The 14,133-nt window shown below is 36.7% G+C and overlaps 1 protein-coding gene across 1 annotated transcript; it reads right to left on the bottom strand.

The window, feature by feature from the left end:
• Positions 1–2,279: 2,279 nt before the first annotated feature.
• Positions 2,280–13,107, bottom strand: LOC128654315 (inhibin beta C chain). Its single transcript, XM_053708182.1, has 3 exons — positions 12,986–13,107; positions 11,632–11,973; positions 2,280–3,333 (listed from the first exon to the last, which is right to left on the bottom strand). Exons 2-3 carry the CDS (start codon positions 11,963–11,965, stop codon positions 2,600–2,602), a joined length of 1,068 nt encoding a protein of 355 aa, XP_053564157.1. The 5' UTR covers positions 11,966–11,973; positions 12,986–13,107; the 3' UTR covers positions 2,280–2,599.
• Between the last annotated feature and the right edge of the window lie 1,026 nt (positions 13,108–14,133).

Here is a 14,133-nt window from a genome sequence, read left to right as displayed (position 1 = left end):
ATCCTTTGTTGAAGAAATAGCAATGCACATGTGTGAGCCAGTCACATGAGGCATATATGTGCAGCCATTGAACCTATATAGATATGCTTTCCAACAAAGGATTTCAAGAGAATTACGCAAATTAGATAATAGAAGTAAATTTGAAAGCTGTTTAAAATTGCATGCTCTTTCTAAATCATGAAAGAATAAAATTGTGTTTCATGTCCCTTTAAACACCTTTGTATTAGAACAAAGGAATTTCTATTTTTTCATAATTTCTATGGGAAAGTACCCTCACAAATTAAGTAAACCATGAGAGATTACGCAAACAAACTTAATAATAGGAACATTAACTCGACTTAGCCCTAGGAATTAATGGAAACAACGTTTGTTGCTACTGCCAATGCTTCCATCTCCACATTAACCATAGAAACTAATGGCAAATTATTGATGCTCTTGGTACCTTACCCATAACACCTCCATACCATCTACCCTGTCTTGGATAGATTCTGGAGGTTCTTTGGCCAAGCACAGACATTATTCCATATTTGCTGGGAATGCCTTCATATTCAATCTTATTGGGACAGAGTGATAAAGAAAATGGATCAGATTATGTTCCCACTACATTTGCTTGTATAGATTAACATTGTTTAAGTTAATGAATAACTACACTAAGCGACTTATACCACAGAATTGGACCCAACAAAATCCACCACTTATGCTAATTGGATTAGTTTAGTAGATCATATAATCTCTTTAGACCATATTGTGTATTGCTATAATGGTAAACATGACTTTTGGTTGGGAGGAGAGTTGGTTTAAATAAATTTCCTAGTTGTTGTTCAAGGTACAATTTAATTTACTCTTATTTTTATTTTCTGATTTCATACAGTAAAAAAGGGGTGACCTTACATCTAGCATTAACTTTCACGTGGTACATATTCATTTTTTATTTTTATGACCATATTTTTGTGGCCCATTCTGAGTTGGTGTACCATTTTGATTCTTGGTCCATAATTGTTTTTTTCATGCTGTTGTTTAAGTAACTAAAATACTACGATAGCAATTACCTTTTGTTGTTAGCTAGTTTCCGTAGAGAATACCATCCCCCTAAGAAGTCTTATGGAGATGTCCTCCACATGGACAGTATTGTCTATCTATATATTATGACAATGAGTAAACTTTCCCCACATCATTATAATTATTCTTAACTTGTTATTGTTGAAATTGTTAAGTATCTCCTAACTTTAAAATATTTATATTTTTGTTTCTTCTTGTTTTTTTCATGTATTAAAAATTAAATAAACAATAATAAAAAAAAAAATCTTTATCTGTCTTAGTAAATCAGTAGCTATGAAGGTATTTTTTTAATGTCAATAATTGTAACTTTATATAAACAGCAAGTCTGCATGTTAGATCAGTACCACTAATTAGATTTTTTTTTTTTTGTAACATTTTTATTATTATAGAATTTTTACCCAAATAATAATTTATTTTGGGAAATTTAGTGAATCAAGCTGATTCAGTGGATACAAATATAACATCTTTTTTTGTCCTCTTAGTATCTTTGTTAAAAAAGATACATAAGTAGGCCTAGGAGCTGCTGATTGGTGGCTGCACATATTTGCCTTATGTTGTTGGCTGACCAGATGTGTTCAGCTAGCTCCCAGTAGTGCATTGCTGCTTCTTTAACAAAGAATACCAAGAGAATGAAGCCAATTACATAATAGAAGTACATGGGAAAACTGTTTAAAACTGCATTTTCTATCTGAATAATGAGAGAAAAACGTTGGCTTTCATGGCACTTTAAAGGGACACTGTACTCAAAAAGTTTCTTTTGTGATTCACATAGAGCATGCATTTTTAAGCAACTTTCTAATTTACCCCTATTATCAAATTTTCTTCATTCTCTTGGTATGTTTATTTGAAAAGCAAGAATGTAAGTTTAGATGCCGGCCCATTTTTGGTGAACAACCTGGGTTGTCCTTGCTGATTGGTCAGCACCAATAAACAAGTTCTGTCCATGGTCCTGAAGCAAACATTTGCTGGCTCCTTAGCTGAGATGCCTTCTTTTTCAAATAAAGATAGCAAGAGAATGAATTAAAATTGATAATAGAAGTAAATTAGAAAGTTGCTTAAAATTGCACGCTCTATCTGAATCATGAAAGAAAAAATTTGGGTTCAGTGTCCCTTTAACTTTTGTATTGTAATCCTAAATTCTGGGACGCAAATAACTCAAGAACAGATTAATTGTCCTAAACATATAAATCACAAAAAAAGGAATATTTTCGTGAGCCATGTCAGTAAATATTTAACAGATTTATTAAAACCAGAAATGAATTTATAATATGTGCTTCTGCAGTGTTCATTGTCTTATATTCAGTTCGGTTATGCAGACATTCCTCCAACCAACATCCACAGTCCGCTGCATTAGTACTTAGTTTAGACTTTTAAAAGTGTTTTCCAATTAAATAGTTTGGTTACTGTTGAGTTTTTTGCTGCTGAAATTTACATTTGCTGTGCTGAGCATCAATGTGATCACTTCAAATAAAACCGTGTCACAAAAGGTAAGGAAGTAAGTACAATGAAACTTATTACAAGTTGTAGTGGAATAAGGGTACTAGGTGCAACCACAGCTTTCCACTATCATATCAGGAATATCTGTCTTTACAATGGTGTTATACATATCAAAGTAAAGCACTGAAAGAGGTCTTCTTTTGGTGGGAACACAACAGGAAGTAAGGCTGGCATAAAGGTTGTTGGCCTTGATGAGACTGAAGATAGCAGTATGACTTGAAGCAGCAATCCCTGGCACTCTGGCAAGGTGAATAGGACATCTGCCTTCACAAAGGTTCATGTGGTAACCATCAGGGCTGATAATCCAGTCACTCCAGCCAATCTCTTTAAAATCAATGTAAAAGTCCTTCCGACAACACATATCTGAGTCACTGCTGCACTCTGTGCTCTTCCTTCTGATCCTAGGGCCTTCTTTTTGATTACGAGCTTTCACCACCAGAAATGGGTGCTGAGCTTCACTGATATTGGCAATTATAGATTGATCTAGACAATCAAAACACTGCAACTCTAAGTATATATTTTCTTCACCATCACCAAGAGCTTTCCTGGTAAATATAGGAAGAGGAACAGTGTACCAGGCACTTCTTAAGACATCTACTTGAACACTTCCCTTTGAGGATGGATTCTTTGATAGGAAGGAAGTTCCTGTAACGGTTACTTTCTTACCAGATGCTGCCTGAAGATAGAGCCATACATCTACAGAATGGATCTGTCGATGTCTGTCTTTCTCAGCAGAGAGGTGGAAGTGAAGAATGCTGTGGGAAGCCTTTGAGTTACCTGTAAGAAAAGAGAAAATAGGCACATTATTATCTATACAGTAGTAGATTAAATCATGTAATAAGGAGAGCGCAGACTCTACCAACTCTATAATCTTTATTTTATTAAAAGCAGTTGCTTAAACATAGGAGGACAAGCATGTTAATTTTATATGCTCCATATATGGACTTTCATGACCAATCACATTAAATTATTATGCAATACATGGAAGCAACAAACAAATATACCTACCCTACATGACTCTTAACTAATTACCCCCCCCCCCCATGTCCTTGGAGGGCAATCCCTTGTGTTTAGAGGCAATGTTTGTACACATGGAAGCACAACACTTACATAAGTCTTTCCCCTTATGCACAAACACCCAGGAACTTTCCCACCATCACACCCCCATATGCTCTGCAATGCTTAAAGTTAGAGTAAACACCTTTTAAATACAAGATTTTATTGCATTTTGGAAATAAATTGACATACTGGGTGAATTTGAAAATGTTTTAAATACATTATTAACTTGTTTGCTGCAATTGTTTTTGAACAGCGAAACTCCACCCACTGCTATCTTATCTTACTATCTCCACTGACGCCAATTAGGGAGAGATATGTTAAGCTTGTGAAGCTTGCTTTGTGCACTATCAGAATTAAAAAAAAATCAGACTTAAATTACATGAAAATGTGCTGAATAAATTATAAAAGTATATTGCAAATCTATTTTCTTAGATAACAATATCAAAGGCTAGATTACAAATGGAACAACAACGTTAACTTGCGCTCATATTACAAGTTGTAAGTAAATGCAATTGCTCGATTGCAATCGCATTTTACGCTCAAACTTGTTACGTGACATCAAAGCTTGTGTAAATGGTTTGAGCTTTAAAAGAAGTTGCACTTTAAATAGAAACAGCATAAAAATAAGTTATTATGTCCTACACTATTAACCACTGCACTTTTAACCCCTAATCCACCACAACCCCATCACAATTAATGCCCTAAACTACTAACCCCTAATCCGCCATACCGCCATCGTAAAAAAGTCCCAAAACTATTAATCCCTAATCCGCCATACCCCCATCGCAAAAAAGTCCCAACACTATTAACCCCTAATCTGCCATACCCCATCACAATTAACCCCTGACTATATTAACCCCTAAACTGCCACAACCTCATTACAATAAACCCCACTACTCTATTAACCCCTAATATGCCACAACCCCCATTGCAATAAAACAACTACTCTATTAATCCCTAAACCGCCACAACCCTCATCACAAGAAACCCCCTACTATAATAACAGCTATCCCTCCATGACCCCTAACCTAAGACCCCTAAGTTACAAAAAATAAAAAAACACTACTAGTTTAAATAAAAATTGCACAAAATTTAAAAAATCCTATCATAGAACTTAAGTCACCTAGGAAAAGCCCCCCTGAAAAACTATCCTAAAAAGAAGTAACCCCACAAAATAAAAAACCTATCCTAAAATAACCTATCCTAAACCCACTCCAAAACAAAATTCTAAGGTGAACTCCAAATTTTTACTCACCTTCTTGAATCCGGCTGCTTTGGGGCAATGCTTGGTCCACAGGGGTCCAGGGCGACAGTAGTCCTCTTGCAGCAGCAGTGGTCCATGGTGGCGCTCCTTTTCTTCCAGTTGTGGTGAGGCAGTGGTCCATGGTGTTGCTCCTCTGGTCGGCAGTCCTCTTCTTCCAATGCATCAGTCTTTTGGGGCGGTCCTCTTCTTTTCTTCCACCCAATCCTCTTCATGCTGTCCACCGCAAAACACTGAAGTTTGAATGCAAGTTTCTCCCTTTTATAGTGGTGTATTTCAATTCAAATTCAAATCAGCCAATAGAAAAAGCTTTCATTCTATTGGTTGATTTGAATTTAAATTGAACAAAAGGGGGAAACTTGCATTCAAACTTCAGTGTGCTGCAGTGTACAGCATGTGGAAGAAAAGAAAAGGACCACCCCAGAGGCCCGATGCCTTAAAAGAAGAGGAGCACCACCTTTAACCACCGCCACTGCAAGAGGAAGGCCACCATGGATGAAGAGGACTAAAGACCGCCACTTCCATGGACCCTTTTTTGATCCGCTACTGCCCCCCAAAGGTGCTGAATTCAAGATGGTGAGCAAAAACTTGGGGTTAGCCTTAGGTTTTTTGGGGGGAAAGGTTTACGATAGGGTTTTTTTAAGAATACATTTTCTTTAGGTTAGGTTTTTTTGGATAGTTTTTTTAATTTGTAAGTTTATTGCGATGGGGGTTGTGTACAGATTTTTTTGCCATGGGGTATGGTGGATTAAGGGTTACTAATGTAGGGGGTTTATTGTGATGGGGTTATGGCGGTTTATGTGTTAAAAGTGTAGGGGTTTGTTTGCGATGGGGGTTATGGCAGATTAGGGTTTAATATTGAAGGGGGTTAATTGTGATGGGGTTGGGACAGATTGGGGTTACTAGTGTAAGGGGTTAATTGTGATGGAAGCTAGCAGCCTTTCAACCTTTGAGGCAGTGTGCAATCAGTTGAGGACATTTTCTTATGTGAGACCCCCCAGTGAAGTAAAAGTACAATTTCTGGAATATTGGCTAAAATACAATTATTTTAGATTTGAAAAGGACTATCACTTACAAGTGTCTGCTATGGCAATGGTGTTAAATGTTGGCCCATCATATGCAAATATCTATATGTGGGTGTTTTTAAATGAAGAAACCTGTCTGTTCAGGGATAGTAGGATGAAACTGTTCAAACGCTTTATTGATGAACTGTTTATGGTGTGGAGAGGATCAATAAAGGATCTTCTGAGATGGTTTGAGGTACTCAACAGAGAGAACCAATTTCTAAAATGTAACATTTCAGAAAGAATTTTATAATACAGGTTACAAGTTGTTGCCCTCCAAGCTTAAAGAGAGCCTTACCGGCATCTCCATTTAAGTGGAGTGGTCAGGAATAATTAAAAAAATTAGACCAAAGAGATACAGATAAAATAAATGTATAATACATTTGCAGAAAAGGATTATAAATCTAAACACTTACAACAGTCATTTGATGAAGCAAGAGCTATGACACAGACAGAGGGGTAGATTGAATCATATAGCGAGTCATGTCTGCCCTGCATCGCTAAATGTCGTCAGCATACGCTGTCGGCATTTAACATTGCACAAGCAGTTCTGGTGAACTGCTTGTGCAATGTTGCCCCCTGCATATTTGCGGTCAATCGGCCGCTAGCAGGGGGTGTCAATCAACCCAAGCGGATTGCTGTCTGCAGCCTCAGACGGTGGACGAGTTAAGACCGCTGCTTCTTAATGGGACATGAAATCTAAAAAATTTCTTTCATGATTCAGATAGAGAATACAATTTTAAGAAAAACTTTCCAATTTACTTCTATTATTTAATTTGCTTCCTTCTCTTGTTATCCTTTGCTGAAAAGTTTATCTAGGCAAGCTCAGGAGCAGCAGAGAACCTAGGTTCTAGCTGCTGATTGGTGGCTGCATATTTATATCGATTGTCATTGGCTCACCCATGTGTTAGAAACCAGTAGTGCATTTCTGCTCCTTCAACAAAGCATACCAAGAGAATGAAACAAATTAGATAATAGCAGTAAATTAGAAAGTTGTTTAAAATTATATTTTCTATCTGAATCATGAAAGAATTTTTTTGTGTTTCATGTCCCTTTAACTTCTGTTTGCGGTGAGCCTAAATGCTCGCGCAGAAACAACTGTATTCAGGGCCATTTCGGCCCTTAATAAATGGGCCCCAGAGGCTCTAATGAAGAAACAGCAATTAGAACAAGAAAGGATAATTACATTCACAACTGAATATACCCCTGACAATTTATTTAATACTACAGGCTATTTGGAACATCTTGTCCACAGATACTTTTGGTGAAATGGGACACCCCCAATAGTGGGCTACAAAAGATGATGTTCCCTGAGGGATATGCTCCTGAGACCAGATTATAAACCCAGTTATAACCCAAAACTTGGCTTGTATTGTTTCTAATTTTATCACATTCTCTTAACAGATGGGCACTTCCTGTCTACAAATACAGCAGTCTGACCACTCACAAAGATAGAAATTATTTATCTTAATAAGCTCCAGCTTAGAGGGACATTAAAGCTAAAATGTATAAATAAACACACATACACACACATATACTGTATATACAGTATATATATATATATATATATATATATATATACATCTTCAGACATAAAGAAAATCACCACTTACCCCTATCACCACTTACCCCTAAGTGGAAATGTCCAAATTGGGCCCAAAGTGTCAATATTTTGTGTGGCAACCATTATTTTCCAGCATTGCCTTAACCTTCTTGGGCATGGAGTTCACCAGAGCTTCACAGGTTGCCACTGGAGTCCTCTTCCACTCCTCCATGACAACATCACGGAACTGGTGGATGTTAGAGACCTTGCGCTTCTCCACCTTCCGTTTGAGGATGCCCCACAGATGCTCAATAGGGTATAGGTCTGGAGACATGCTTGGCCAGTCTATCACCTTTACACTCAGCTTCTTTAGCAAGGCAGTGGTCATCTTGGAGGTGTGTTTGGGGTCGTTATTATGTTGGAATACTGCCCTGCGGCCCAGTCTCCAAAGGGAGGGGATCATGCTCTGCTTCAGTATGTCACAGGACATGTTGGCATTCATGTTTCCCTCAATCAACTGTAGCTCCCCAGTGCCGGCAGCACTCATGCAGGTCCAGACCATGACACTCCCACCACCATGCTTGACTGTAGGTAAGACACACTTGTTTTTGTACTCCTCACCTGGTTGCTGCCACACACACTTGACACCATCTGAACCAAATAAGTTTATCTTGGTCTCATCAGACCACAGGACATGGTTCCAGTAATCCATGTCCTTAGTCTGCTTGTCTACAGCAAACTGTTTGCGGGCTTTCTTGTGCATCATCTTTAGAAGAGGCTTCCTTCTGGGACGACAGCCATGCAGACCAATTTGATGCAGTGTGCGGCATATGGTCTGAGCAATGACACCTCTGCAGCAATGCTGGCAGCACTCATACGTCTATTTCACAAAGAAAAACCTCTGGATATGACGCTGAGCACGTGCACTCAACTTCTTTGGCCGACCATGGCGAGGCCTGTTCTGAGTGGAACCTGTCCTGTGAAACCGCTGTATGGTCTTGCCCACTGTGCTGCTGCTCAATTTCAGGGTCTTGGTAATCTTCTTATAGCCTAGGCCATCTTTATATAGAGCAAAAATTCATTTTTTTTTAGATCTTCAGAGAGTTCTTTGCCATGAGGTGCCATGTTGAACTTATAGTGACCCATATGAGAGAGTGTGAGAGTGATAACACCAAATTTAACACACCTGCTCCCCATTCACACATGAGACCTTGTAACACTAATGAGTCACATGACACAGGGGAGGGAAAAAGGCTAATGGGCCCAATTTGGACATTTCCACTTTTCAGTTATTTTGAGGGGACAGAAAATTGACACTGTTATACAGGTGGTGTCATTTCTTCAGTGTTGTCACATAAAAAGATATAATAAAATATTTACAAAAATGTGAGCGGTGTACTCACTTTTGTGGGATACTGTGTATATATATATATATATATATATATATATATGTGTGTGTGTGTGTGTGTGTGTGTACATTAATCACCAGCTCCTTAGCACTGCTCCAAATAAGAATCTCCATAGCGTCCTCCTCTCACAACTGCGCATGTGCAGCTAGACATACAGAGGCCCAGTGGAACTAACTATAAAAGACATGATGCCCGCAAACAGATTAAGACTATCAAGGATATTCACAAACAACATTGGTAATCTGAATGGGTATTTAATCCCTTAGGTACCAACATAACCAATGTGAAAATCCACATAGTAACTTCCCTCTATCGCCTCCTCTACTCAAGCTAGATACATCGTCTATGATAAAATATATTTAAACAGATAATGAATGTTTATCGGTTATTTGTAGAGCGCCAACAGATTCCACAGCGCTAAATGTCTAGCCACCGGCTGCCCGGAACTGCCAGATGTTAATGCAGCCCTGATGGCAGACTGGTGGTTAGCCATCCTAGTCTGTAGTTCACCATTTGTTTTCCCTACATATAACTTGCTGCTATAAATACATTTATATAAAAATGGTTGCTATAAATGTGTAGGATGCACCACTTGTAATGGATTAACAAAGAGCAAGTATTTCCTATATCCATGGACAAATAGAAAATTTGAACTCAGAAATCTAGTAACATCCACTACTACATTTATTGTTTAACGTTTACATTGTTCATGTGGAAAGTTTTATCTAGGGTAAACAAATGATGAATTATGGACTAGGATGGCTAACGACCAGTCTGCCATCAGCGCTGCATTAATGTCTAGCAGCCGGTGGCTAGACAATTTGTCCAGCAGAAACATACATATATTATCTGATTAAATATATTTTATCATAGACAATGTACCTAGCTTGAGTAGAAGAGGCAATAGAGGAAAGTTAAGACTATAAAAAGAATCAAGGTGGATTTTCACATTAGGTACTTTGGTACCTAAGGGGTTAAATACGATCTGTTTGCGAGCATCATGTCCTTTATAGTTGGTCCCACTGGGCCTCTGTATGTCTAGCCACTCATGCGTAGTTGCGATAGGATGATGCAATTGGGATACCGATTTTGAGCAAAGCTAAGGATCTGGAGATTGATGTACACATTTATATGGGGATAAGTGGTGATTTTATTTCTGTCTGAAGATGCATATATATATATATATATATATATATATATATACAGTATATATATGTGTGTGTGTGAAGAGATTTTAGCTTTAATGCTCCTCTAAGCTGGAGCTTAATAAGATAAATAATTTCTGTCCTTGGTGAGTGGTCAGACTGCTGTATTTGAAGACAGGAAGTGTCCATCTGTTAAGAGAATGTGATAAAATTAAAAACAATACCATGGGCTACTAAAGTGGTAAATTGATTACAAGCTTACTAAGAAAGATTTCATGTTGATTACACAAACTGACAAACTGAATGAAATAGGTGAAAACATGGAAAGATACAAAAGTAAAAAAAAAAATCCCAATATATAAAGCAAGGAGCACTTCTACTATATAATGAATATACGGAGAGGAATTAGGGAACTGAAATCATAAGATAAAATTATTTTGAAGCATTGTGCATAAATATTACTTTACATAAAGACAAACAAGTGAAATAGATGACTGTATGGGACTAATATATTTCAGAAGTTTGTGACACACAATGCCTAATGTGTGCCTATAGTTATTCTAAATGATTAACTAAGCTCAATCATATAGATTGTTTATAAGCTATACTGCCGACCATGATAATAATCGTCAGTGACTATATTTTTGATACTTATTAGCTCTGCTTTTAACGCTACAAGTCTAAGCATTTAGCAGCTTGCCAGTAGTGGTATTATTTAACCTTAGTCCCTATTGTTAACTGACAAGTATTATTTACTGCTACAAGTCTAACAGTTACAACTGTGGAATTACTCTGCTATTTTTCATTTCTGTAATGACTGCTCTCTAACTTTACTGTATTACAAACCGCTATTGGACAAGGTGCACAGACACTTAATATAGTATTGAAACAAGTTATTTCACTTGTACTCAATAGCGTTCATTTTGCCATAGTATAGCAATCATTGCTTAGTCTATATGCTGATATAATCAAGGGCAACACTATTACAATATATACATTGTTGCCACTATATTATATGACAAAATAACAGAAACCGCCATATTTATTCATTTGGTTTTCTAATGTGTCTTATATCAGAGATAATATAAGTATTCCATTAATATGTGGGAATTTTCTTACTATCCTTCCTCTGTGTTCACATAAGATTGCATTTAACTGTTTAAAGACTAATTCTCACAGCTAAGCAGTAGCTATCCACTTTATTATTAATTACCATCCAGTCAGCAGTTCAGCAACCCACTCTTATGGTTTATAGGTCTCTGAAGTATTGTTTTTAAATTACTCATGTTTAATAATAATTGGATAAAGATTGATTGTTTTAATCTTATGTTCGTGAAATACTGAGACAACAAGCACTACAATATATAATTCACAACTTTTCTAATACAAATGGGATTACATGAGTGCTAATAGTGTATTCTTTTACAATCACTGGAATACCCTTTTTTCTTTTCCTCTGATTGTTTTTTGTAAATAAGTTCAACCAGTAAACACAGACAGATAACAGGACAGTCAACACATTTCTGTTGGTTCATATCTGCTTTCAAAATCTGTGTTTCATGATTTTAATATCAAAAACAAAATCGTCACTCACCTATTTCCGCAAAGCTGATGATCTCATAATCTTTTTCACTATCTATAACTTCATTGTCATCTCCCTGTTCTGGCACACTTCCTTTGTATTCCACTCTATCATTAAGTTGCAGTAATGCTTGTGCCAAGGCTTCTCTGGAGATAGTATTTGAGATGTTTGGCCTATGCTTTAGATGGAGTTTGCTCAGGATGTTCTGTTTGGCTACCTCCAGCAGTATGTCTTTCTTAGTGTTGTCTTCTAACGGTTGGCCGAAAGTTCTGCAGGCTGAACAGGAAGCCTCTCCCAGCGATGCCTGTATGGCGAACAGCAGATAAAGTGACAAATAGCCTGACATGATGCTGTCTGTAGGAAGGGAAACAAATGGTTACCAAAGAACCAGCTCAGAAAAGAATCAGTGGAAATACACACAGTTAATTATTGACAGAACTTGAACCTTTCTTTGCCCTTTAATTTTAGCTCAGAATACAAATATATTTAGGCAACTCATATTAACTCTAAAGCTATTGTACTTTGCTGTTTTGGAGATGTTTATATTAAGAAAGGGAAGCTTATAATAGCACCTTGCCCATATGTTATTATGTAGTTTATTAAAGTTATAACAGAATCAAAGGTAATGATAACACGAAACAAACATATGCTTCTGTCTACACCATATGTAGTTCTTTGTCTGCATTCCACAATCAATTAAAAAAAACGCAAACGTTAAAAAAATAGGATTCTGAAATTCATAAACAAAATATATAAATTCTTGGCCGTAAGACTATGTGATCTGGGAAGATGTAAACATCTATTAATGGTGAGAAAACAACAACACAACTTTGAAATTAAATCTCTACAGTGCTAAGGTTGACTGAATAGATCACAAGGTCCCAAATATAAGAGGTTTACTTAATGTGTTCCCAAGGACTTGTTATGATTGCTACAAAGAATTACATTTAAGGGTAATTGTTCGTTTATGTGTATTTGTGCATTTGAAATAGCTAGTTTTGCTAATTGAAACAATCACACATTGTTCTGAAGGACATTTCTATTAAAATGAGTTGAGCTACCGGAAGAGCAGACCTGTTCAGGTTGTCTAACTAATATACAAAAAATGTTAATTATAGGTGGGAGAATTACATTTATACAGAAAAAAAATAAAAATGCTATTTCCAAAACATTTAATACTCTGCAACTGGTATAAAAAACCATTAAGAACTTATTAAGGTGAATTATTTTACAGAACTGAGACCATGTAGATTGCTTCCATACATCATCACATTCAAAATGATTTGATTTCATTATTTCACTGTTTGAAATACAAATGTATAGGTGGCAGTTCCTATAGCTATACTGCTCCCTCTAAGAATGTTACCAGCTTTGCTCAGACAAATGATGATCTTGTTGAAGAAAACGTAGACTGCATAAATGTCGGTGCTGTCCTCTTCATTCTCTGCATCTCTGAGTCTAACTGTGATGTTATTTGAGTTTGAGATAAAAAAAAAGGTAACTCCAAAGTACAAAGTTTTCTATCGTCAGCTCTCTGTTGTAGTTTTTTTTCTAAATTAACGTTAACCTTTTAAAGCCGTTATGCCGTTCCATTCCGTCATAATTAGACTGGGCTTTAAAGCCGTTATGACGGAATGGAACGTCATAACTAACGGCTGTCCTGAAGCCTTCTGTGCTTCAGGGATTTAATCGCGGTCTGGAGGGCGTTCCTAGGATTGTAGGGACGCCCCCCAGATGCGATCCAATAATTGAAATCTCGCGATCGTATGCACGATCGCGTAGTTTCAATTTGTCTACATCGGAACAGTTGTTCCGATGTAGGCACTTTAACCCTGTCACGAAAGGGTTAAATAAAAACAGCCATGAAACGAATAGAAAACAAAGCACCAAGCAAAACAAAACACAGTTATCGTGTAAACAATGCAATGACCTCTGAAGGCTCATTAAGATAGGAGAGTGAAAGCTTAACTCTTTTCATACCTATACCTGCATGAATGAATTGTGCCTTGTGCTTTCATCTGTAATTTATCACATTTTTTGAGCAATTTTAAATGTTATCTTATGTACATTGGGATCTATTCTAATCCATCGGAAGGGTCGTGCAGAGAGATTCACACAGGTTATTTGTGTGCTTTTGTGCAGATTTGCACTAATTTTAGTTCATCAGAAAACACTTATCACACATCTTCTACTATGATTTTTGGAGGGTATTTTTCAGTATCTTTGACCTTTCGATTTTTTTTTCCTCTCAAAAAAAGCATATCTTTGATTGTTCATGTTTTTTTTTTTACATTATATTTTTGTGTGCATGTTTACTTCATATTTTAGCTTCTTGACTGCTGAGCCATTTTACATTTATGTCACAACAGTTTTAATGCTTTTTCTATACAAAATATATGTTTTTATTTTGTTGAAAAAACAAAAATATGGGGAATATATAATATTCTATTTTTGTGGCATTTTTTTATAGTGTATCTGAGAAAACATCATAATAGGAGTCATTTCCGAAATATT

Source organism: Bombina bombina, chromosome 3 (genome assembly GCF_027579735.1).
Source record: "Bombina bombina isolate aBomBom1 chromosome 3, aBomBom1.pri, whole genome shotgun sequence".
Classification (NCBI taxonomy): domain Eukaryota; kingdom Metazoa; phylum Chordata; class Amphibia; order Anura; family Bombinatoridae; genus Bombina; species Bombina bombina.
Note: the sequence above shows the minus strand (reverse complement) of the source record. Positions and strands in the feature narration are given on the sequence as shown.

Bases quoted from the DNA above. Each gene is read 5' to 3' on its own strand.
- LOC128654315 (XM_053708182.1), bottom strand. From the start codon at position 11,965: ATGTCAGGCTATTTGTCACTTTATCTGCTGTTCGCCATACAGGCATCG. The intron at 3,334-11,631 runs GTGAGTGACGAT...CTTTTCTTACAG, and splicing joins CATCAGCTTTGCGGAAATAG to GTAACTCAAAGGCTTCCCAC.